Source organism: Chrysemys picta, chromosome 15, assembly GCF_011386835.1.
Source record: "Chrysemys picta bellii isolate R12L10 chromosome 15, ASM1138683v2, whole genome shotgun sequence".
Taxonomy (NCBI): domain Eukaryota; kingdom Metazoa; phylum Chordata; order Testudines; family Emydidae; genus Chrysemys; species Chrysemys picta.
In genome coordinates this window covers 30099058-30125009 of record NC_088805.1, presented here as the reverse complement: position 1 = coordinate 30125009, position 25952 = coordinate 30099058, and the positions used below count along the sequence as shown (strand labels likewise).

The window sequence follows — 25952 nt, the reverse complement described above, 5'->3', positions numbered from 1 at the left end:
GTCCCTGGTATCAAAAAGGTCCAGAAACAGTGCTCTAGAAGAAAACATTCATGTACCCCTGCTTGGAACAATAAATAATTTTTCATCATGTGACCTCTGAATCTAGAAGCAAATTAGAAATGTTGGTTGGAATGCAGTAAATTATAGCTACACTTAAAGTTGTTTTTTTCAAAGCCAGGGCTAGCCAGGAATTCTTGCTGTAACTAACCACAGTAATCCACATCTGTCTGAGTGAAAAAAAAGTAACAGTACCTAGTAATGACATCTAGCACTCAGATTTCAGGGAACCGGGCTCGTCTATGTAAAATTAAAATGTAGTGTATTAAACTTGTGCTAAGTGATATTATCCCCAAACAAAGATTTACATAGTAAAATACTTTATTAATCTGTTACTAAAATAACATTTTCCACAAATAGCTAAAGTGCAGAATCCATATACACATCTTGTACTACAAAAATAAGCATGCTTTTAAAAACAATTCCCATTGTTTATTATCCCAGTCAGTGACGTCTAGTACACTGAGTCATGATACATGACATGAACATGAGCCAGCACATACTAACAGGCAATATCGTATCTTGATACTTTATTGGTCTCCTGGTTTTATTATGAAACTTGCTATTAAATAGGATTCATGTCAGGCCTTTAAGTGAGAAATGATATTTGTCAGAGGGTGGGGGAAATTATTGTGTATAGTAAACAACTAGGCAGCATAACAATTACAAGCTGCTACTTGTGATTTCAGAAATGGAGTGGCTATATGATACCCATCAATTAGTGAGCTACGGAAAGATCTTATTGCATTCTCAGATTCAGGATGCTGCTGTAGGTGATCCAACTAGGATGCATTGGGCTGTTATATTTTCAGTTTGCTGCAGTTTTTTGACATACTATCACCTAACTAGCAAGCAAGGGGTCTGAGGGGCTACTGTTTATAATAAGCTTCAAATGCTTTTTTATCAAAGCAAGAGCAGGAATGAGAACATGGCCATATACTGACATTTTTTCATTAGATATTGCCAACTTACACAAACAGTAACTGAACTCTAGTATTAGAATTTACTGGAGCCTACGTGCAAGAAATTGTGTGTGATGTGCTTCTGAGTACTTGCAAAATTATAGCATCAGAAAGTGGCCCTCTCCATACTGTTGAGATGACATATATAGCTCAACCACATCAGCAGTCAGGAAATCTAGAAATTGTTAAAGCCATCAGTTGGGGCTAGTAGCCTCTTGTACCATTTGAAGATGAAAATGCATTAACTGGGCTGTAGAGTATCTAGTATACAAATTTGCTATTGCTACTGACATGGTGGGGTTGGATCTTGAATCCTATTATGTATAGGAACACCTACTTCCCAGGGTTTTGCAGAAGCTACCTATTTTCAAACATGTAACTGGAGTGTTCATTGCAAGAGGCACTTTCTATGGCATGGCAACTTCTGCTTACAGAATTAGGTAAGCTACAGGAGGCAGTATAGGACCCTTATACACAATAGAAGAAATCAATTTGCAATCCAGTTGAATTAAATTTGGACAGATGGGTTGTTCAGTTGCTCCTGAATCCCCTGGACAGTGGTCTCACACCAACTTTAAAAAATCCCCACTCCCCCACCCCAGTTGCTGCATAAAACTCACCCAAATAGAGGGAACATACAAAGTTTAAAAAAAAAAAAGCCCTAATTTTAGATGTTACCTTTAACAAAAGTAGATTAGCTACCAAGAGAGCAGTATGGCACATTACAGTGGGGTGAGGGAGGAAAGAAGATCTTGAGCCTTTGGACAATTGTAAAATAATTCCGCTAAAGAGCTTTTAAATAAAGTGCTACAACACTGGCTGAAGGGGTTTTGTTGGAAAGTGAAATAAGACAATGGTAGCAATACAATAAAATACTAGCCCCCACCTTGTGACTTTTAGAAAGGGTGCTTGTGCCTTCCCTGTACGATACAAATTAAGATAGACGTGGCATTGAGGCAATTACAAGGTGTTGGCTTTAGGAAGCCATCTCATACAGGATTGTAGAAAGTAATTCAATCAGTTTTACTACAGCCTGGATCACACTTGCAAATTGGCCTCACTTTGGATTTCTCTCTCCTTTCCCCTCCAGTAACACAAGCTGGACCTAGTGCACGTTCAACACTAACGCTTCACAGTTTAGCTTGGCATAAGGATAATGGAGATAAAAAAGTATATTAATTTACTAATCTTTAAATAAATGAAATGCTAAGAGTGATTTTCTCCTCTGGTGGAGTTGTTTCTCAACAGGAATGTTGAGAAGCTTTATTACTCCACACATTCAGTTAGTCATTGGATCGTCATAACAGTCAAGTTTTGACTGGAATCGTTTGCTTGTATCTAGCAGTGCTGCCATCAGCCTCAGGTAAACCCACTGAATATTCAGTTGTGGCAATAAGCAGCATATCTAACGTGGTCTCAGTACATTTTGCAATGAAGCGTATGAAAGGTCTCACGTCTCCTTCATTGGCTGCTTCTAAGACATGATAATACTCTGCCCGTTGCTCCTTACGGATTGTGATGGGTGGATAGCCTGCCTGCATTAGTATGAGATTCATTAACAGGCGTGAGGTCCTTCCATTGCCATCTACAAATGGGTGTATATATACCAGTTTATAATGGGCTAAGGCAGCAAATTCCACAGGGTGTAAGCTCATGGCATCTTCGGAGTTGATCCACTGTACAAACTCCTGCATCTGTTTTTCAACATCTTGAGGGTGGGGTGGGATATGATGTCCTACAAACACCTGGGTAGTCCTAAACCTCCCAGCTTCCACTGGGTCTACATAGCCCAGCACTCTCCTGTGTATCTCCAAAATGTCGCTGATGGTTACAGTGCCTATTCGGGATACCAGTGTGGTATTTACGTATTTCATAGCAGCATGCATACCGATGACTTCATTCTGCTCCACGAGACTTTTCCCAGGAACGGCATATCTGGTCTCGATGATGTGCCGTATTTCAGAGAGTGTTAATGTGTTCCCTTCAATGGCAACTGTGTGATAAATATGGTGGTAATAGGACTCTTCCATCACTCGCCGCAGGGCTGAATTGCCTTTGGGGATTGACATCACTTTTTTAACTTTGCTGTCAATAATGCTAAAGTATCTCTGGTCTATCTCTTCAACCAGGGGCAGAGTTCGGTCCCGATTGATCAGAGCTTTTTCATGACAAGGAGAAATGGTCAGTGCTTTGGAGTACAAGTAGTCTGCTTGAATGATGTCTTTCTCCTCTTCAGAAAAGATGCCAAACTCATTCAGAGCATCCACATAATCTGGATCCATCTTGAGGGCGTACATGAAGAGTTTATGGGCTTTCTCCCGCTTCCCCTGCCGTTTCATTTCAAGGGCTTGATTCAAAGCGGCTTTGGCTTCTAATTTGACTTCTGAAATGCACAACAACAGTACTTAGACACTACAGTGATGGGTACTAAGAGTGTTCCTTTAATACATATTACAATGAAATTAATCAAGCCAAGAGTGATATAAAGAATTCATGTTCTAGACTTTACTGTGGGTTGCAAATACCAGAAGCTCAGGCCAGGCCCACCCTACAAACTTTTGCTGGCACAGGGCGTGATTTGTAACCAATGCAGCTGTGCCAGCAAAGCCTCCAGGGTAGATGCAGTTATACTAGCAAAAGTGTCCTGGAGCAGGAATAGCTTCTTTCACTTGGGAAGGTGAGTGGGCTGGAATACTGACAGAGAGCGTTTTGCTGACAGAAACTCCATTCACCCTTGGAGCACTTTGCCAGTATGGTATACTGCTACAGCTGTACCAGCAAAGCCTTCCAAGGGTACACCTGACCTTAGTCTAAAGAGAAAGGTATGTAGATCGGGACCAGCCCTGCCCGCACAGCTTGCTGCTGGAGAAGGCCTCTTGCTCAAACCACAATTAGCATAGGTGTTGCTATTACAATTAGATGACTGGTCCATCTTGCCTAGTATCCAGTTTTCAGACATGGCTGATGCTTCGGACCAGGGATCGGCACCCTTTGGCATGCGGCCTGTCAGGGAAAGCCCCTGGCGGGCGGGGGAAGGTTTGTTTACCTGCAGCATCCGCAGGTTCAGCCAATCGCAGCTCCCACTGGCTGCGGTTCACTGCTCCAGGCCAATGGGAGCTGCGGGAAGCGGCAGCCAGCACATCCCTCGTCCTGCGTCGCTTCCCGCCGCCCCCATTGGCTTGGAGCGACGAACCGCAGCCAGAGGGAGCCGCGATTGGCCGAACCTGCGGAGGCTGCAGGTAAACAAACAGTCCCGGCCCGCCAGTGGCTTTCCCTGATGGGCCGCGTGCCAAAGGGTGCCGATCTCCACTTCACATGATGCATGTAGCCAATTATGCAAGGTCCGTAATGGGATCAGTATGAAGCAGCATTTCTGCTGGTTTTTTTATTAAAGTATTTAATACCTTTCTAGTGCATGTGAAGTAGCTAAGAATATAGTGCTAGAAATGCAATCGTTCCTCTGAATTCTGCCCAAAGAAGTCAATAGTAGAATTAGGCGCATTCAAGAAAGAAGTTAGCACAACAGGTTATACAATGTCAGAATTTTGGAAGAAATGCTCCAAAATCCAGGCTGCTCTGCACCAGTCCAATATACTGTGTTCAAGATCCTGAAATTATTTTAATGAAGCTTCACCGCAACAGAGAAAACACGGAAAGAACCTCAAAGGACCAACAGGGCTAGTAAAATACCAGCACGCACTCCTTTCATGGTTCAAATCAATGAGTGGTAGCACAGCTAGGGACTAGGCGTCAGCTTTTATTTTCAGCTTTGTGTGTGGCCTTAGTTTAATTCTTCGGTAAAATGGGGACAACTTCTCCAACTTGCAGGGGGTTTATTAATGTTTATAGAGTGCATGGAGATCCTTGGATAAGGACTCTATGCAAATGCAGAGTATTATACAGTCAGTCACGCAGTAACCGGTGTCTGCAGCCCACACTCCCCCAACATTTCCTTAGTCTCTCAAGCACAGAAAGCCCATTTCTTACCTGGGGAGGGTTTGGATTTCAGCACCAGCAGCTCTAATTTACCTGAAGTCACGCTGAGTCCAGTTGTCTGCCCTGTGTACCTGGTAATCCCTACATAGCCTACTCCCAGTTTATTTTTCAGGAAGGAGAGTCCTTTGAGCACTGCCTGACACTGCTCTTCTACGGCAGCCAGTGGGAGCAACAGCACCAACAGAGAGCCCACCAGGACCATTAGCACTGCTGCCCATCTGACACGGAGCCACAGACTCATCCATTTCAGCTCCGGATCCGCCACCACAGCCATCGACAAGAGATTCATCTGGGCCCAGGGGTGGACGCAAGGAGCATCTCCTTTCTCATGGGTCAGACCTGGGAACAGAAATGGCCTTAGCACAGAGGTTTGTAGCTGTACCAGTATGATGCGGCAGGTAAGGCAGCGGTCTGGGACTCGTGAGACCTGGGCTCTAACACCAGCCTGATGGGTGACCGGGGGCAAGTCACTAGCTCTCTATGGTTGCTATTTCCCATCCCACCCTGGGTCTGTCTTGTCTATTTTGACTGTGAGCTCTTGGGGGCAGGGCCCAGGGCAATGCCCCCCAACCAGACCCTCAACGCAAATATCAACAGGACAGCTCGAGGGTAGGGATGGTCCATCTATGGAGCACCACCCATCCCCCAGCACAATGTGGCAGCAAGATCTCCAGGGGGTGGCCTGACTGGGGACCCGGGGCAGCAAAGCACCCAGCGACTCTGGGGTGCCCCTGGCCCCAGCAGCCTGCTCCCCCCAGGGCTCCCGTGCAGGCAGCTGGGTAGTGTCCGGCCTCGGGACACCCCCGCCCGGGGCCCATCCCCCCGGCCTCGGGGCGCCTTCCACCCCCCCCCCGGGCCTCGGGACACCCCCTCCTGGGGCCCATCCCCCCGGCCTCGGGGCACCTTCCACCCCCCGGGCCTCGGGACACCCCTTCCTGGGGCCCATCCCCCCGGCCTCGGGGCGCCTTCCACCCCCCCCTCCCCGGCCTCGGGACACCCCCTCCTGGGGCCCATCCCCCCGGCCTCGGGGCACCTTCCACCCCCCCACCCCCCGGGCCTCGGGACACCCCTTCCTGGGGCCCATCCCCCTGGCCTCGGGGCACCTTCCACCCCCCCACCCCCCGGGCCTCGGGACACCCCCTCCTGGGGCCCACCCCCCCCCCGGGCCTCGGGACACCCCCTCCTGGGGCCCACCCCCCCCCCCCCCGGCCCTCGGGACACCCCCTCCTGCCCCCCCCCCCCGGGCCTCGGGACACCCCCTCCTGGGGCCCATCCCCCCGGCCTCGGGGCGCCTTCCACCCCCCCCCCCGACACCCCCTCCTGGGGCCCATCCCCCCGGCCTCGGGGCGCCTTCCACCCCCCCCCCCGACACCCCCTCCTGGGGCTCATCCCCCGGCCTCGGGGCACCTTCCACCCCCCCCCCCCGGCCCTCGGGACACCCCCTCCTGCCCCCCCCCCCGGGCCTCGGGACACCCCCTCCTGGGGCCCATCCCCCCGGCCTCGGGGCGCCTTCCACCCCCCCCCCCCCGACACCCCCTCCTGGGGCCCATCCCCCCGGCCTCGGGGCACCTTCCACCCCCCGGCCTCGGGACACCCCCTTTTAGCCCCCCGGGGCCCACTCACCCTCCCTGTGTCCCCAGAGCTCAGCCCGCGCCCTCCGGGGCTTCCCGAGGCCTCACCTGGCGGCCCCCCCCCGCGCAGACACCGGCTGCCGGCTACTGTCCCCACTCGGCCCGGTCTCCACTCTCCGCCCTGCCCCGACCCCGCTCACCACCATTGGCTACTCCGCCCCCGGCCTCCCCTTCTGATTGGCCTCCCGGCCTATCCGTCTCCCCTCGCCCCGCCCCCTCTTCCGGCCGTGTTTCTCGTCCCGCTCCACGTCTCCGGCGCCGGAGAGGCTCGTGGAGAGCAGCGATAGGCGGGACTCTCACGCCAGTCTCAGCGCTAGCAGCCAATGAGAAGGCCGCTCGATCAGGAAGGGCGGGAGCTGCTATTTAAAAGCCAGGGGGCCAACAAGCCGCCTAGGGGCTGGGTGCTGCGGCGGTAGCACATTAGTGCTGGGTAGGCAGCTGCCAGGGGCCTGTTTCCCAGCTGCTGTCTGCATCCACTGGGGCTAGGAACCTGTGGGGACACGGACACCCCATTTCTTCCCTTGTCCTGGTGCTCCAGGAGCTGGGGCTTCAGAGAAACCCTCCCTGGGGTGCTAGGGGCCGATGGGGTGGGCTGTAAGCGCTGCATGCTGGGGCCGCTTGGACCTGCTGTGGCAGGGTCTCCCGAGCTTTTCTCCTGCTCTGGGGCTGACCGACGGGCCTGGGGTGACTTGGTGACAGTTTAGAAGTGGCTGCTGAGGGAATGAACACTTGATGAAGGGTTCTGCACGCTAGCAGGAAGAAATACAAGGGGATTCCAGGGCTGCAAACTGAAGCTAGACAAACTCAGATTAGACATAGGGTGTAAAGTTTTAGCAGGGAGGGATAATTTACCAAGAGTTGTGGTGGATTTTTCATCACTGGCAAGTTTTAAATCCTCAAGACTGGATTTTTTTAAAAATTTATTATTATTAAAAGATCTGCTCTAGGAATCCTTGTGGGGCAGGGCTCTGGCCTGGGTTATCAAGGGTCCTTTTTGGCCCTGGAATCTATAAATCCAGTGCAGCAGTGTCTGGCGGTGACTCTCTTCAGAGCAGCCCTCAGCACCTGCAATGCACAGCCCGCTGCCACTAAACAAACTCCAGCCGAGAAGTGTGATACAACGCAGGTGAGGGAGCTAGGAAGTGCTGTGCTCGCACCCTGTTACTGCCTCCGCCACAGGAAGGTTGTGACACAACAAAACTCTGCTGGAGTCTCCTGAGCTGTAAAATGGGGTTAATTATGTGCACCTGCCTCACCTTTGTTTTTCTCATCGGGTGTTCTGTGATACTTAAGAGCTAAGTATCCTAGCAAAGCTGAAGAAAAGCCTTGGACTGCTGGCAATGCGCAGGCTGCAATTCTCCTTTGAAAAACTTCCCTAGACCCTAGTTGTCTCGTTTGCCTTTTTCCTTGCTGCCCCTTCCGTCTGGAACTCCCTTCTCCCAGCAGTGCCTCACAAACATTAAAGCATTTGCCTTCAAAACAAACCCGGTGTGGTAGGGAAGGATTGTTTCCCCTTGTTACAGAGGGGGAACTGAGGCACAGAGAGTGTGACTTCACTCCAGGGTCACCCAGGGGTGCTGTGGCAGAATCAGGAAGATAATTTAGATCTGAGGTTTCTGTCAGTGCCTGAAGCACAAGCCCAGCTTTCCTCCATTATTGTACGTGGAGCTCATCCTCTCTGCTGTCAGATCTCTCCTCGGAGCTTGCTTTTCCCATGAATGGCTGCCACCAACTAAAATAATGGGAATGGGACTCCCTTCTCCAGTAATGGTCCAAGACACTGTCTTTTTCAGGGACATTGTGCTGTGTTTTCTCTTTGGGTGATAAGCTGTGGGGGGGGAAGATAGTGCTGCCTTCTGTGTCCTGAACGTTACCAAACAAACAATAGACACTTAAGTAAAAGCATTATTAACAGGGAAGGCAACTCTTAGCAGGAGATCATGATTTACACACATGACCTGGATTCTGGGCTACTTTTCACCTGTTTTCCACTGCTCCAGGACTGCGCTGACTCTGCTCAGAGCTAGGTCACTGCTGTCATCCTAAGGATCCCAGGGAAGGCAGCGCTCTCCGGTGTTGCCATTATACTGGAGAGGGTGCTCAGAGAAAGTCTTCCCACTTCTTTCTGGTTTGTTTTAGATCAGCAATACGAAATGCAGTAACCACATTCTCAGTCCTGGGACTTCTCCATGTGCTTTTTGACTTATTGGGATTGACAAAAGCAGCTTGAGCAGCTCAATTAGACCTGCATCCCTAAAGGTAGCCTGACAGCATCTCAGCTAGGAGACCGCTCAGCATCAAACTGAGCCCAAGGCAATCCCTACAGCAAGAATTACCATGTAGTCTATTAATTTTGAACATGCCAATGTCCTTTATGACAAAATGTGGAGGAACAAGTTTTGGAACAATCGAATAGCCTTTGAGAGATCAGCAAACATTTCTTCAAAGAAGCTGTAATACAAACACCAAATGCGTTGTTCTTAACGCCATTGCACTCCAACCTAATTGGGGAATTAATTATTGAGGATTAGAAAACAACTGCACCTCAGTACATGCTGTATTTTTTTTTTAAATTCAGACAGTCCCAAGCTACATTCTAAGAAGCACATTTATAATCTGTCATTGGTGATCCGGTTAGATTTGATCTAATGGTATGAGCACACCACCAGTAGCCAGGAATGCTTGGGATCTATTCTTGGCTTTGATATCAACTTCTTTGAAAAGTGCTTGTTGTGAGAGGCTACCGGTGTGGTGCTTCTGCTTTCTCCTGTTGATATCACTCGGCTGCGTGCTTGTGTTCCCTCTGTGTGCTGTCCCAGCTCTGCGCAGATAGCTGACACAGCAGACCCGACGAGAATCCCCAATAACCACAGAGTCTACTAATATACAAAGGCACCTTGGCCAGGTTTATTGCGATCTCGGACACAATTGCAGTTCCCTGTAGGTTTCTGAGCCTCATTCAGGGCATACTACGAGAAAAGTGCCTCTTGGCAAGGACCCGGCTCAGTGGCGGGACTTTCCACTGCCCCTGTGGCCGGACAAAGACACCACCCCAGGGACACATTCTTATACACAAGTACAAACAAGTTATACATCACTCCTGACGTATTGAGGTGCAACCCCTCTACGTAGCAAGGTACAACCCCTCTATGCAGTAAGGGGCCGCCTCGCACCTTGTACCTGTTGGTTCGATCAAAACATCTCTATCCATCATTTTACCCTTTTGCCCCTGTCATTGGCATGGGTCGGTCTGTTCCATGTTATCTGTGGAATGTTCCCGTATGGTATGTCTTGGTACCATGTTTATACTATAACTATGCTAAATGAATATGTATTTCTGCAACATCAGCCCTTTCCTTGCCAACTTCTGTGAGCAGGGCCTGCCTTTTGCTCACAGCTTAACTTTGCTTTCTATGCTAGCAAAGCCTTGACCATTACTTTAGTTTGGTTCAGGCCTCATACTGGGCCTTCATTAGGCCTTCCCTATATTGCCTTCACTTACTACAGTGCTCTTTTGTGACTCAGTTGCCATATGTATAATACAGGGATGAAAATAGCAACCCATCCCTCAGGAGTGTGGTGAGGGTTGATTAGTTAATGTTTCTAAAGTGCTGTGTAAATGCCAAATATAATGACAAATCCGTGGCAGCTTAAGCACTGCAGTTGTTGGTAGGTTGCACACCGTCATTATTCACAGCTTCACAAGGGGTAGCAGGGAAAGAATTTCAGAAGCACAGGCCACTATGACATGAGCTAAAGGAGGCTCACCATTAGCAGTATAGGGCCTAAGATGCTTTTGAACTGTTCTGATTCAGAGGGCCATGATATACGCATGCACACTCTCCAGTTCATTGAAAATAACATTACACTTCATTGTCTAGGGCTGTATGTTTGTACATTTATGTAGCCCAGAGGTTACTTTCCTTGCAGGGCCTTTACTCAGGTTCTATAGACAGGAAGTAGCCAAAAGCGGGTGTGAACGTTCAGAATGTTTGAATTTTACCATTGACTCCCATGATGACTCTGCACTAGAAATCATGCTCTGTTGCTCGTGTCAGACAGTCATATCATTACAGATGCATAGACTAGAAGCATTAAGACCATATCCCATTAACAGACTTGTAAAGGCTTGATCATTATTCTCATAGTCAGCAATGGAGTTTTACATGGTGGAGCGTTTTGTTCTTTTTACCCTGTCTCAGTACCATGTTCATCCAAAGGAGGAAATGTCCTTTGCAGCCACTAGATGGCAGTAATTCATTCTGCTTTTCTTCTTCCTGTAAGAAATATTGCCATTTCCCCCCCTTTGGACTTGGTCTGCATTTCTGCATTTAGATGCTGTGAGCATGAAAAACAGAGTTTAAGTCTAAAGGAAGGGCACCAGAATAGCCTGGGGGACTGTTAGCATTGGTTGAAAGTTGCTTTGATGCTGTTTGCAATGAGCATATTTGAAACCTCTTCCTGATGAGCTGTCATTACTGTTATATTGTAAGTGTATCTGTTAGGTAAAAGCTTGTGCGGTTTTGCCACTAGAATCAATTTTGTGATGGTGTTAATCTTTCATAACCCTCACCTGTATCAGGAACTAAAGCAGCTATCTCTTATAGGCTCCCCTGGGTTTCCTTCAACACCACTTTTATTACGTGGTGTTGAAGGAAATTAAATCTTTGCAAAAATGGAGGATATTATGCCCCTTGACTTTCTCAGGGTTGCAGAGGGTGAAATCCAGGCCTGGAGGCTTTGGAGGGCTACGATGCAGCCCAGTGCTAGGGTGAAGGGAATTGCAAATGAGCAGACAAAGTCATTCAAAACTGTCCAGGATACTATGATGTCAGAATAAAACTTGGGAAAAGCACATTTTCTTGGCAAGAATCCAGCTGCCAGAGACACCACTGACTGCAGTTAGAGATCTACATACCAAAGCTAAGTCATGTGATTTTGAACAGGTAGAAGATGGTCTAAGGAGAGACCAAATTATCTGCAGTATGTAGCTGATGACCAGGTCAGAGGAAGGTTATTGTGAGAAATGGCGTTGACATCACAAAGTATAGTGAATATTTGGCGGGCTAGTGAAAACGGCGCTTCCCAGATAAAAGCATTAGCAAGCGCCTTGGTAAGCAAGACAGGACAAAGGTAAATAAAAGGCAGAGGCCAGATTTGTTGGCTGTACATGGAGACAATTACAGCACAATGCAAAGACACCCAGTACCAAGAGTGCTGTGCCTTGTATGCAATGAAAACAACGATTTTGACAAAGTGTGTTGCTCTCAGTACAAATGCCAAAGAAATACAAAAGCAAAACACATCCATGCATATGTGGCTAGGGAGCAAAGCTCTGATGAGGATGAGACAGAAACAGAGGTCTTTGTTGGCTCTCTTAATAAATGCCCAAAGCAAGGTTTTGTAGCAGATTGGTTTGTAACACTGGGAATAAATGAACAAAAAGGGAACTTCAAAAGCCGGGCTGGAGCTGCATGCTGTGTAAACACAGCACACATGTACAGAACATTCAGTGACTTCCAATTTTAACATCAGGAAGCTGGGCTTGTTTCATGTAGCAGATCCCAAGTGACAAAGCCACACTGGAACATCTGTCTAAGGATAGATCCCCTTCAGCAGAGCTTGAGAGAATGGAACAGGAAGTCCCAAGTGGGGTGGAAGAGACTCCCTTTATTTCTTGCGCTTGCTGTCAGCCCGGTTGGCTGCAGGCTGCTGCTGGTTTGGCAAGTGCTCAAAAGGCAATAAGCCACAAAGGGTATGTCTACACTGCACACTAACCCCAGGTTCTGACTCCGGTTGGAACCCAAGCTCCTCTTCCATCCACCCACAAATCAATCGGACTCAGGTCAACAAGCATTTGGAACCTGGGTTTTAGGATCCTGATAGGGGGGTGGGTCAGAGCCCAAGTCCTGCTGTGACTTAGGCCTGTGCCCTGGCATTCTGCAGTGTTGGCACGGCACAGCTCAGGTTGCAGACCTGCGTCGCAGGGTCTGCTAGTGCAGTGTGGAGGCGTTAGTACGGTCATGAGAGCTGGATCCTGCAATTGTAAACCCAGGCTTACAAGGCAGTGTGGACACTCAAGTTCAGGCTTGGAATCACTGAGTCCACAACCCTGGGTCCCACCGACTTGGGTTTATACTGCAGTGTAGACGTACCCAAAGGGGCATGAAAAGTCTAATCTGATTCAAAACCTTGACAGATGGAACTTCGCAGCTTTCAAGCTGCAGGTTGTGGGGAGAAGCACCACTGAGATGTCAGTGTTTTGCCTGACAGCCGGCCCTTGTGTTTGAACGAGAGACCCTGTTCGCACTCAGGAATTTGTTTTGAAGTGAAAAATGTTAAAATTGCAAAACTCACTTTGCCCAGGAAGCTCCCCAATTCTGCTAGCTTCCCAGGGTCAGAAAGTGGGTGTTTCTCAGACATTGTACACGGCTCCCCCAAAATGTCTGGGTTTGACAAATGCTTTTGCCCAGCATTTCGCTACGGCGTTTGTCGTCGCTTTCGTGCGGCTCAGAAAACTAGGTCACCGGGGACTCTGCCTCAAACGGGCCTTAACCGAATGAACGCCCAAGTGACTTTCCCTGAGCATTTGGTTCTGGGCTGCCCTTGAAACTAGCACAGAATTGCTGACGGTATAATAACTAGACATTTTGGACTGACTGCCACATATACTTGACTAATGTGACTCCATGCCAGGCAATTTGGAAATATATTAATCCTGCGAGCTGCCTTTAGTGCTGATGATTTGCATGTCAATAAAGGTCGGGAAATTGCCTTCACCGATCTCCTCTCTAAGGGCTCTGATCCTGCCACAGCGCCTATTAACTTAATCAGCTCCAAGAGGTGATCAGCACCGTGTGGGATGAGCAGGTTCGTAGAGAGAGAGACGCAGGTTCTTACTCACGTTCCCCCCATTGCTGACTGTGGTAGTTGGACGGAGCGAGGAGGAGGGTTTGGCTGTTAATGCAGAGAGCTGATACTCATTCACAATGATTCGGCATCAGACCCACTGAAGCCCATGGGTCAGGGACAGTCTGTGGCAGAAGTAATGTGGCAGAAAGAGGTTTGGGTGTTGCTGGTGAAAGAGACGAGCAGACTGTCACCCAAAGGAGCTTCAGACTCTGGCACTGGTTGCTGCATGGATTTGCCAGCCTGTCTTGGCAGAGAACAATCTCCTCTGGGTACCTGCAAACGGTTTGCCGTGTGCTCAGGGTGTTTACACGATGGGTATTACAGTAGCAGCTAAAGGCGCCCACTGAGGGGTGGAGATTCGTTGTGCGTGGTGCTGTGCAAACCAATCAAAGAATCCCTGCCCTAGCGTGCACGCCGTCTGGGCTCATGACGAGAGGGTGAAGAAAGAAGCAATTGGGCAGAGAGGACGAGATCGGAGTAAAACCAGCGCTGTTTGCATACGAGTGTTCGTCTCAGCTGAGGCACTGACAGCGGTCAGTGCTTTGCAGGCCTCACAGCAGTGGAGAGTCCCGGGAGAACACGGTGGTGGCTTCACAGATTTTGACAGGCAGTTTTCCCCACTCATACAATACAGTGGGCTCGACTTACTCCAGGGTTGAAGTTAGTCCCTTTACACAGACACAGTTGCAGCCAGAGGGAGGGGGACAAATGCTGCATTTGTACAGCAGGGAGCAGCTCTCACTCTCACGCCATGTGAACTAGTAGAGCTTCCCGCAGTTCCAGGGACATGCTCCCAATTTTAGCCCAGTATGCGCTCAGAATCGGGCCCATGAGCTTCATCCCATGCTGGCCGAGCTCCAGGTGACAAGCACAGGCGCTGAGAGCTCCTTCTACATCTGAGCTGAAGGAGGCGGCTCTAATCCGGATTCAATCTGCCTCCTACCCTGATCCCTCCTCAGGGTGGATTATTCCCAGCTCTGATTAATATCAGAGGCTGTGGATTGTATTTTATTAATTTGTGTGAGGGTTTTGGCGTCTGGAGAACGGAGCCCTCCTTGTTTCAAAGGGGGCTGTTTCTCTGATTCAGCAGGGACCGTCCCTCTCCTTCCCATCTGGGAAGTTTGTGTCAATTTCAAAGGGTTTTTTCCTCCCACACTTGGAAATTCTGACTTTCTTGTTGTTGTAGATTTCCGCTCAGAGCCTGGAGCGCCGGGGTCTGGATCACGGCCGCTCCGGCAGGCCGGGGAGCCCAGCAACAGAGAGGGATGGAGCTGAAATGATTGAAACTTTTAGGCCTGGCAGCGCGGAGGCAGCTGCATAATGAGGTGGGGTCTGCAGGTGCCGGGTGGATCGGAAAGGCTTTTGACGCACCAAAAAAAGAAAAACAAACGGTGTCTGTTGAAGGTAATATCCTTGGTCCCCATAGCAACCGGGAGAAATGGAAATGAGCAAGGACGCGGTGGAGGAAAGCAGATTCCCCACCCTTGTTCTCTCCCTGTTATTCTAATGGGGGGAAAGAAGCAAACGCACAGTCCAATGTCAGCCCAAGCGGGCGAGTTCATAGGCTTAGCACATTGGGACTCTGTAAAGAAAAATATGGTGGAGATCAAAGGCTTTGGGTGTTGCTCCCGCACCCCTGTACTCTTAGAAGGCAGCTTAGGTTGACAGCCGGGGACACAAGGGCCTCTCTCCAGTGAGCACGCTCAGTAGCACTGCAGGCTTCCCCCTCTGCCCCCCTGGCCGGCTTTCCCCAGCCTAGCTCTGGAGGGCCCCCCCCGAAGGGTTGGTCAGCCTGCGTGCCCATTCTGTCCTCGGCCTCTCTGCTGAGACGGCTGAAAAGTGGCCACTGAACGGCAGCTTGCTGTGGTGAGGGCCATACGCCCTGTATCATTTCACTCTGAGCCCCGGAGCAGCCCTCCGGCAATGGCTGCTGGTCACCGTTCTGGCTGGGCCGCGTCCCAGGTCGCCGGGAGTTCTGTGATCAAAGACCCCCAAGGCTTCCTGGTGAAATGGGAAACTGCTGGCTTCATGGCTCCTGTCTGCCCTGCACAGGGATAAACACAGCACTCATCTGGCCTGGCACTAGCAGGAATTCGCTACAGCTCCAAGCACCCCGTACGCTCCAACCAGATAATAAATGGGAACAATCCTTGCCCTCTACGCTCCACTCGCCTTCCTATCTCCTGTCCTCACTCACCTCAGTGTCTCATGTGCCTTCCTCCGTCATGCCTATTAACACCCTGGCTTCTCTTCTCACCCCATGACCTGTTTAATGTGTGCATGTGGAGGAACACACAGGCCCATGCTAGAGAACCTCACCATGATTATTTGTATCACCGTAGCATCTAGGAACCCCGACCCTGGGACAGGACCCCATTGTGCTAGGTGCGGTACAAATACAGAACGCAAAAGCAACCCCCAACCCAAGGGGTTTGCAACCTACGTCTAAGACAAGAGATGCCAGCTGGATACAGGCAGAAGGGGGAGTGCAAAGAAACAATGACACGAAAAAGGAAAGATGGTGGAACTAACATGGTATTTGCCAACCCTCCCCCGATTGCTCTGCTTGTGTCTTGCACCCCTTCTCCCCTTCCTTTGTCCAGCCCTGTCCTGGCTAAGCTCTCCAGGGCAGGGCCATGTCTTAGTGTGCTGGGGTTCCAGGTGCTCGCAGGGTAACTGTAGCAGTCAGGAATATGCCAGGGAGGTATCTTCAGGGCATTCCAGGCTGTGAGGTGAAAGGCTGAATCGGGGAGTGCCATACCAAATTGCAACCGGCTGATCCCCCCGGGGCCTGAATTCCCACGTGTTGCTCCCATTTTACACCGATATCTCTCCACCCCAGGGTGCATGTCCCAGTTTACACTGGCGCAATGAGTGGTTTGCATCAGCTCAGTTACACTGGTGCTTGGACCCCCAATGTAGACAAGGCCTCAAGCCCTTAGACTGCGGGTGCCAGTGTAACCAACTGGTCTGTGTGTTGTGTTCTCGGCCTGATCCACAGGGCGGGCCAGCCTGGGACATGCCTGGGACGCCTGGTTCTTTAGCTCCCGTTGTAGATACTCCCCGTTTCAGTCCCTGCCATTGGCCACGTGGTCATCCTTGCTCCAAGGTGTTGCTAAGGCCCAAGAGTCCCCAAAGCCCCACGCTTTCATCTGGACAGCACAGATATCCAGAGCTACCGTGGTTCATGGTCCCCCACACTTGGGCAGCTCGATGAAAGCCCAAGCCTCAGGGTTTAAGGCAATCTCTGGCTACTAGGAATTAGCAGGAGACCTAAGGTGGATCTGCCCAATGCCAGGTGGCTCCTACCTTCTGGTGAAGCATCTGCCGGTGGTTCCTGCCCGAGACAAGATACTGGGCGAGCTGGAGCGCAGGTCCGTTGGTATGGCAACGCCCATGTTTTCTGTGTCATGCCAGCATGCTCGGGGCAGATCAGGATTGTATCTGAGTACTCGCCACTTTGTTCCCCTCTTTCTAAACCTGGGGAACTGGGGGGACACACAGTGCAAACAAGGCCTTTCTCAGCCCTGCTGGGTGTATATCTCCACCATACTGTCATGCACATGCCATCAGAGAGCCGTATCCCACCCCAAATGCTATCAGTCGCTCTGCAGCCCCCGTCCCTTTAATCAGCAGCTTCCGGGGCCTCAATTATTGTTGATTTGAGTGGGATGCAGTGGGACTTATTCAGTAGGTTTTTTTTTTTTTTAAGTTCTGACATTTCGGAATCCTGACTCCTCAATCTTTTGATCACCTTGGGCTGCTTGCCAAGGCTCTTGTTAATCCGGCCCCCCTGCCCCACGAGCGCCGCTTGATAATGGGAAGCTTTCATAAACACGGTGTTTAAAAGCCATTTAAACATCAAAATCCCAGTGAAGTGAAACTGACACTTTGGAGCTTAAAACCTAATAAAGTGCCACTCACCCTGCCGTGGGCGGAGGAAGCATTGATGAAGATGGGCCCTGGTGTTTGGGAAAAGGATCCCATTATACCTAGATGTACTGGAGTCCAGCAGCTCGTGGAGGTGCTGCAGAGTGAATGGAGCGATGCTGATTTGCACCCGGTGAGAATCCAGCCCTCGCTGCCCTGCTGCCATGACCCCAAACCTTGAGGAAGTCGGTCGCAGTCCTGGGAATGCAGGTTCTGGGTTGGAGTTAGTAAAGTGAGTTGGGGCCCTTTTCTGATGAAAGTCTCACTCGAATGGCAAAGCATGATTAGAGCTGCGTTTGTAGGGTAACAGCCGAGCAGCTGTCGTTTTACTCCCAGTCCATTCAGTCCAGTTTTACTCTTCTGTCCATTTCAGTGTCAAAAGGTAAAAGCGGTCCTGGTAGGTGCTCAGGTTTGGGAAGCTGGAATATTCACCCGGTTTTTATCTTCCCTGCTAAACAGTTTTAAAAACTGTTTAGATTGACCCCATAAGCCGCAAAGCACCTCAGCAGCTGGTCCCATTTAAATGGAGATCTGACCTCATGCCAATGAGAGCACGTACCCCGGAGGCTCTCCCACTGTTTCCTCAGCAGCCACATCTGGACATAAATAAGTTTGAATTTGGCTTCCACCTCGGATGTGGTAATTTCTACTTCTGTTAGCCACCATCCCACTGTCCCCAAGCTCCTCATTACCCTTACTAAAAACCAAGGCAAAGTATTCATTTAGGTGTTGGGCCATGCCTAGATTATCTTTAATCTCCATCTCCTCCTCAGTGTTTAGGGATCCCACTTCTTCTTTCCTTGTTTTCTTTTTATTTATATGGATAAATAACCTTTTACTACTGGATTTACTTTCCATTGCAAGGTCCAACTCTGCTTGGCTTTTGGCAGTTCTCACTTTAGCCCCACACTTTCTGACCTCCAAGAGGTAGCTTTCCTTGCTGATCCAGCCCTTTTTCCATTCCTTGGAGGCTTTCTGCTTTCGCTTAATAACCTGTCGGCGATACTTATTCACCCAGCTTGGCCTGCAACACTTCCCTATGAGTTTTTCCCCTTGCTTGGGAGGCAGACAAGTTTCTGCAACTTTGACGTAAAGTAAATCCAAGCCTCCTCCACATTCACATTCTGTCCACATTTTACCCCGGGATTTAAAGTAAACCCCACAGAGATACAGGCAGTTACGCAGCAGAGCAGAGGGACGCACCTGTGCTCAGAAACACACATCAAGCCCGTAAGCCAAAGGGATTGCGAACGCCTGCTTTGATCTCTTAGCTCTAAGGAAGCGACTCTGATGGAGCGTTGTTATTATCACCTGTTCCTTCCTAGCAAACTTGTTCCGTGCATCTTCTCACCACGCTGTTTGTGTCTCTCTCTGTGAGTCTCTTCAGTTGTGAAGTGGCTGGCAGCCTGTGGCAGGTGGAGTGCTGCTGTTGTCTGCTCCTTCCCATGCGGCAGCTTTTTACCACGCTCTCGCTGATAGGCTAAAAACACAGTTTGTATCTGTACCATTCCTGGCTAACGATCTGCTCAACCACGTGAACCTTCACCATGTTCTACGCGGTGCTGACTGCTTAGCCCTGCACCTGGCTTGGTTCCTGGAACCAGTTAGGCCCACATGGCATTTTGCTGTGTGGACAAGCATCCTAGCCGTGCTGCAGCTTGAGGGAATGCTTTCCTCAAACAGGGATTTCGTTTTCCTCGGAGGACGGCCTGCTGTGGAAACGCTGGAAGATGCTAAGTGCTAGTCCCCTGGCTGCAAATGATTGCAGGTGGGAGTTACAGATTTTTACTCTGCACTACATTTATAGAGTCATTCCGGTAAAACGGAGGCTTGTCCAATGAGTTCATAAGCAGCCAGCGTTGCCGCGTAATTCCCACCTAGCTGCATACTTCAGCACAGCTCTGCTGCTTACATCAGGGATTAGGGCCTCATATAGCTGTAACAAGCCACCAGCCGCAGCCTGGTTACCGATAGCAATGAAAAGCGGAAGGATTCTTGGTCTCGGTCAGGTCTAGTGTTCCTTCTCCGTGTGTTTCACTCAGGAATGAAGCCATTGAGTGTGTCGCTCCATGTTGTGCATTGCAGAGGTTGGGGTGAAGATGGGAAAGGAAGCGGACGGGTTATGGATGGAGGCAGCGGTTTGGTGTAGTGTTGGAAACATCAGCTAGTGGTCCAAGAGGGTCCATCGTGACCACCGAGCTCATGCTCTGTTCTGGGGAAATGGGACTTCCTTGAGACCCGCTCGGCCAGTTGGGAGATTAAGGAAGGTGGGGCCATACAGAAACCCAGTAACTGGCTAAACTAGGATTCCTTGAATGTCAGGAATAAATGATGGCCTAGTCCTGTATTTCCTTTGTTGCAGATGTTGCATTGAAAAGGTTTTTGCTGGCATTGGATGTCTGTGGTAAAGGCTAGGCATGCTTGCTACAGTCCCAGAACAATAAACTCCTAATAAATGGACTTGCTGCATTTCTGCTCTTGTGTAGTTATTGCAGCTAGTCTCCAGCGATTGCAGAGCTGACAGCTGGCAAAGATTTGCATGGGGCATGAAATTAAGTGAGTTCATTTTAATGGCTAATCTGCACAAAGCTCAAGTTTGGTTTCTAAAAGCCTCGTTTTGCCTCAGTGTTGCTGGCACATCTGCTTCTCGCTTTAGCCTCTCATTTCTAAAAGTTGATTTTCCCTGTTTTTCTCTGGCGTGAGCAATCACTGCAGGAGATCTTTGCCGTGTCTCCTAAGTGGTTTAACACCAGCACTTGGGAGTCTGTGGCGTTTGTAGGAAGAGCTTTGCCTACAGGACGTTGTCGGCTGGTTCTCAGTGCTTGTCTCTCTTTGTGCTGGGCCCGTCGGAGTAGCGTTCTGCCATGAAACCCTCTTTAGGCCTTGTCATGACGGCACGTTTGGCGTTGCATGCTGGGATTATACAACACCAGCGGCAAACCGGCTCCTTTCAGAGAACTCCTCTTTGATCCGCTTCCCTCAAGTGTGCGCCAGGTATTTCTAAGCCTGCCTTTGCCCACAAAGGAGAAAGCTGGCTTCAGAAGTGGGTTACGTTATTTTGATTTACTTCCTCCTCCCGTTTGCTGCTTGTGAACAGCGCCAGGGACAGCAACCACCTATTTTATCCGCAGAAGGGGGACAGACTGGACCGTGGCAGGGGGGCAGACATGCCTAATGGTGAAGTACGGGGAACCCTAGAGTGGTAAGGTTCCTGCAGCTTCCAGCATTTTTACCACTGTCTTAATCCAACTACAGGATACTTTATGGAATTATTATGATTTTGTCTGTTGTGACGTGTAGCGGCCCCAGGCCGGGCTCTAGGCTCTGCTTTGGTAGGTGCTGTGCTGCCATACAATAAAACTACTGCCTCTGCCCAGACAGCTTTCAGGCTCGTTCCCGTGCAGAACATGTCTCCCACCTTACGCACACCCTGGTGCCTCCCTGGCTAACAAGTAGCAGAATCCCCGTGGATGAGCGTCAGACGCGGCAGTTCCCAGGTCACACGTTGGGTTATTTGACATCAGGGAAGAAGCGCTCAGGGCTTCCAGTCTGCACGCTGTTTTCAAAGGGCCCTCAATGGCACGGGCATGGTTTTGAGTGTGCAATCTCTTCCAGGCAGCTTTCCCGTGCTTCCTCCCTGTGAGTACAAATGGTAGGTCTGATGTGTGCAAATCCAGTTCTTCACCCAAGAGGAGTTTGAGTGTGCCAGTTTGCTCGCACTTGCTGTGTAGCATATGCACCACTGGAGGTCACACATTGCAGCTTTTACCTTTGGTCTCCAGAAGACCAAACAAGTCCCGTTCCAGGGAGAAGATGGTGGGAGCTGAAGTATAAAGAATGGGGCAGCCAGTCAGAACCTTCACCCAAACCTTGAATCTTCTTCAAGTGTCTAAAAAGCTCTGACATTTTGTGGTTTCTCCCATTTTCACAGACATTTCCACTTCCTCACTCCATCAAGGAGTGCAAATACCAAAAGAGCACAAGAAAGGAGGTTCTTGCAATATTTCTGTCACAATGGAACCAAGAAACACCCCAAATCTCACCAGGAAGCCCGTGCTCCTGGGGTATACAACTCTGTCTTCAGACCAAAGAGCTCCTGTGAGTATCTAAACTTACCCAGCCAAATGCCTGAACACATTGAAGTTCCTCCATCAGAAACATGGGCATGGCCTTGTATGGACCTGTAGAGAAGTGCAGGTCTGGTGTCCCCCTTCCACACTTACAGGTCCATGAAGATGAAAGGGTGGAATCAACCAGAAATGACCAGTGCCCTCATTACACACAAAATCCACCAGTATTTTGAAGCTGCGTGCCAGGGCAGATCTGAAAACCGAGGGACCTAAGCAGAGGACACTTTAGTACTGCTGGAGTGAGAGGGGTTAGATGGGACCCAGCAGATTCTTTCCAGCAACATGACTATTTAATGGCATGATTGTAATAAATACTAAATACTAAGGAGTTGCCCTTTTCTGGCATCTTTCACCAAGGATCTTAAAGGGCTGTACAGACCTTGATTAGCAAAGCCCCACAAACCCACCTCCCAGTGAGGTAAGTACAGATTTTGCCTATTTTACAGATGGGGAAACTGAGGCATAGAGTGGTGCTGTGACTTGCCCAAGGTCTCCCAGCAAAGCCAGTGGCAGAGCCAGGGATAGAATCCAGCTGTTTTGATCACCCTGCTCTAACCACTGTATGACGCTACCGCCCTGCTTTTGCAGAATGGAAGTGAGCCTAAACACGTAAAGATTGCCCGTGTCTGATCTGTGTCTGATTGTAGCAAGAAACCAGAACTGAGGAGCGCTGATTTGAGGGGCAAGAGGGTGGAGATGAGACACGTCTCAGCACGAAGACTGTTATTCTTGACACAAACCGCACCACAGTCTTGCCTCTATCTAAGGCTTTGGCATCCTGAGCCGTGCACATCTCCGCTGTCAGTCCAGCAGAGAGAAAAGCCGAGAACACACTGCTGCTTTCTCTAAACCGAGCCTGACCTCTCTGCGTTTGAAACTCAGTGCTGGGAAAGCAAAATCCACGATTAGCTGCCACACGATGGGGCTTTCAGATCATCTGGAATACAGGGTGATTTTCTGCTTTAAGCCCACTGTCTTCTATCCATGTAGCAGAAAGGACATTTAGAGACTAGACTAGGAATCCAGTGGCTCTCCGGCTGACAAGCAGAAGAAAGCTTTGCAGTGGATTCTACGCTTTCAGAAGCTGTGCTGGTTTACATCTGCTGGGGATCTGGCCTTTTGCATGGTGCTCCCCAGGCGGGTCAGTTTTGCTCCTGCCTGCACTGGGAGTCAGGGCAGGAGCTGAGCTTGGGCTCCGTCTGTGTGGTGCTGAGATACTCAGCTGCAACTGAAATCGAAGGCAGAGGAAGGAGCTCTGCGCTCCCAGGGGTTCCTCTCAGCACGCTGCAGGACAGGGCCTGGAAGGACCAGAGGGCTGTGCCCTCTGGTTGCTGGGTGCTGACCTGGGTGAAATGAATTGCTGATCTCAGCCCAGGGGCCTGCGTTGCACAAACACCATGGCCCGTCCCTGGCTGTCCGTCCCAGCAGAGTGGCCAAGGACTCAGAGACTAGGTCTACACTACCCACCTGAATCGGCGGGTAGAAATCGATCTCTCGGGGATCGAATTATCGTGTCTCGTCGGGACGCGACAATCAATCCCCGAATCGTCGCTCTTACTCCACCAGCGGAGGTGGGAGTAAGCGCCGTCGACGGGGAGCCACGGAAGTCGATTTTGCCGCCGTCCTCACAGCGGGGTAAGTCGGCTCTGATAGGTCGAATTCAGCTACGCTATTCGCGTAGCTGAATTTGCATATCTTAAATCGACCCCCCCCGTAGTGAAGACCAGCCCAGAGACTGAACTCTGATGCACAGTGGGGAGCAGAGCAGGGGACACTTGCCCAGGCTGTGCCTTTCCTGGGGATACAAAGAACTCTGCTCTCTAACGCTCAAATTCTATCTGACTCCCGTCGCCAGCACAAAATTCATTTCGCTTCACCATGGCGATGTAGCTCCTCAGGCCCCAGAGCTGGGCAAGGACCAAAGCTTGTCGTGCCAGACACTTTAAGCTGGGCAGGGCTCAGTTGTGTACCAGACAGAAGCATCTGGGCTTGCAGCAAATCATCAGTGTACAATGATGCCAGGGAGCGTGGGCTGGTGCTAGCAATGGCGGCTGGATATGACTGGGGGTGTTTCAGAGGGAGATAAATTCTGGGCATGGAAGGTGAGCAAGTGGTGTCAGTTCCAACCCAAACTGGGCCGTTCTTTCCCTGCACCAAGCGCCGTCTAGATCACGTCCGTGTTCTCTTCGCTGGCTTTTATTGGTGCAGCTGTTTGAAATACTCTGCTGTAAATAAACTCTCTGCTTGGCTGCATCTTCTTCCAAGGAATCAATTCAATTAAATTTAATTGAATTGAGGTGCAATATGGGAGCAAAAAGCAAAGGCATTTGCACGGCACCGTAAATCTCGGTGTCTAAATAGTCGTAACGTGTCCCGCATTTCTCTCCCTGCCCTCCCGCTCCTCTGCTGAGAAGGGAAGCATCCAAACCCAGTTGCAGCCTTTCTCTTCCTTTCCCTTTGCTTCTGCTCATCCCCCTCTTCTACCCCGTCTCCGATCCGCCCCTTCTTGCTGAAAAAGAGAGTGCCAAGGCAAATCTCACATGGCAACAAATCTGTGACCTCCTGGGACCCTCCTTCCTGTCCCCGTGCTTCATGCCACGGTGACACTAGAGATAGGAGTCAGGTCCTCCTGCTCCAAAACTCCTAGGCCCCTGTCACTGGAACTGAAGGAGAATCTTCCTAAATGCCTAGCAGTGCAGCACCTATGACACACACTTGAGATGTTCTCATTCCACCTAGCAGAGAGGGAAGCAGTTACGTACACTCTTGCCAGTTGATTGCAATGTCTTTTCCTCATTGCTGCTTCTAACAATTCCTTGGCATGAGAAATGATCGGAGAGGTGCTCGCTTATCTTTGCACCATTTCTGCTGGGTGCTCATTTACTTCCTGTTATTTTCTGCCCCTTGGAGAATGATACTTTTCTTTGCAGTCAGTTTCACTTCCTGGTTCCCATGTATAATGGCTGGTGTGTTTGGGTTCCCAAGGCTGCGAGGGAATGATTGAATTAAACAAACACACCATGGTTTAATTGGATTTGATACATTCAAGGAACCATTTCTATTAATCCATAGTGAAATTCACACCCTGTGCAGAGGGACAGTAGATTTCGGGGTGGCGGAAGCTTCCTAACAGTGGGGGGTCCCTGGAGCCCGAACCGTGGCCCCACACTCCACATCACCCTTTGCCTCTGATCCCCCACCCTCTCACCGCCCCTTCTCCCTGATCTCCTGCCCCTGCACTGCCCCTTCCCCCGAGGCCCTGTTCCCACCCCCTCGCTCATCCTTAGGGTGGATAAAAAGTGGAAGGACATAGCCCTCCCTCTTCTAAAAGTGTGAGGGGACATGGACCCCCCCTTCCAGCACCCCGACAGACTTAGGTATCATTGAAGTCCCGCAGGGATGAATTTTACTCATTCGAATCTGTAAATCCACCTCCTTTTGAATAAAAAAAATCCCTAAATTTTGGCCCTATCTGAGGCTGGTGTCCCCCTTTAAAGTCCACTCCAATCTTTTCCATACACTGAGCCTGTACTGCAGCCAGGCTGCTGGGAGTTATAATTCTTCCATCAAAACCTGAGCTTACTCCCTTTAGCACCAGCACAGACATGGAAACAGATGGTTTCTTCTTCCTCTACAGCCCGGGGTGGTGGGTGGGTTGAGGAACTCAAAATTTCCCTCCCTTCTTCAGCACGGTGGAAAAATCCATGATCTAAAGCAAACCAACTGCCCTCATTTTGGTTTTTGAATTTCTGAGGCCCAAGCAGCAAACCACCAATGATTTCCCGTGACTCTGCTGAGCAGATCTATATTTCGCGAGTGACAGGGGACTGCCGCTCTGAAAGTGAGCTGCTCTCTGATGGATAACTGGGTCAGTGAAGGGTGCAATGATCTGTTGGCACGGAGCACTTCCACTGCCTGACAAACAGTAAATCAGAGCTGCTGGCATAGACCTCCCAGATGGCTCTGTGGAATCTGTGCTCATTTGTGTCCCGGCAGTTCAAATTCAAGTGCTGCCTTTCCTGATTGCTTTGGAAAGTGCTTCCTTCTGGGCTACGGCCCCGGTGTTACGGTGTCAAACAAGCGCTGAGCTTCCTTATTGCTTTCAAATGGGGTGTCTGGAGGGAATATGGCTTTTCAAAGGGGGAACGTCTGGATCTTACACCTGTTTTCTTGTATTGGCGCCTGGGGGTGTGAAATAGGCAGGCACGCACCCCAGCGCAAAACGGAGTGGCCAAATGCAAGATTTGGACGTCCTGTTAAGGTAACTACCTGAGCTGGAATGTTCCACCTCCAGCTCCCTCAAGGAAGGCGCATTTGGATCCATTTCCAGTGCA

General features: G+C 50.1%; 1 protein-coding gene across 5 annotated transcripts; it reads right to left on the bottom strand.

Moving 5' to 3' along the window:
- Positions 1-360: 360 nt before the first annotated feature.
- Positions 361-6838, bottom strand: FICD (FIC domain protein adenylyltransferase). 5 transcript variants are annotated; one of them, XM_024101463.3, is made up of 3 exons: positions 6695-6838; positions 5007-5354; positions 361-3402 (listed from the first exon to the last, which is right to left on the bottom strand). In XM_024101463.3, the coding sequence occupies exons 2-3, from the start codon at positions 5302-5304 to the stop codon at positions 2327-2329; spliced, it is 1374 nt and encodes a 457-aa protein (XP_023957231.1). In that variant the 5' UTR covers positions 5305-5354; positions 6695-6838; the 3' UTR covers positions 361-2326. The 5 variants fall into 5 exon arrangements, with proteins under 5 accessions (XP_023957231.1, XP_065424887.1, XP_005298630.1 ...); XM_065568815.1 differs by having other exon boundaries at positions 5049-5354; positions 6695-6817; XM_005298573.5 differs by having other exon boundaries at positions 6639-6757.
- Positions 6839-25952: the final 19114 nt, after the last annotated feature.

Excerpts from the sequence above, each read along its gene's own strand:
- FICD (XM_024101463.3), bottom strand. The coding sequence starts at position 5,304 with ATGAATCTCTTGTCGATGGCTGTGGTGGCGGATCCGGAGCTGAAATGG. Across the intron at positions 3,403-5,006 it reads GAAATCCAAACCCTCCCCAG|AAGTCAAATTAGAAGCCAAA; the intron begins GTAAGAAATGGG and ends TGTGCATTTCAG.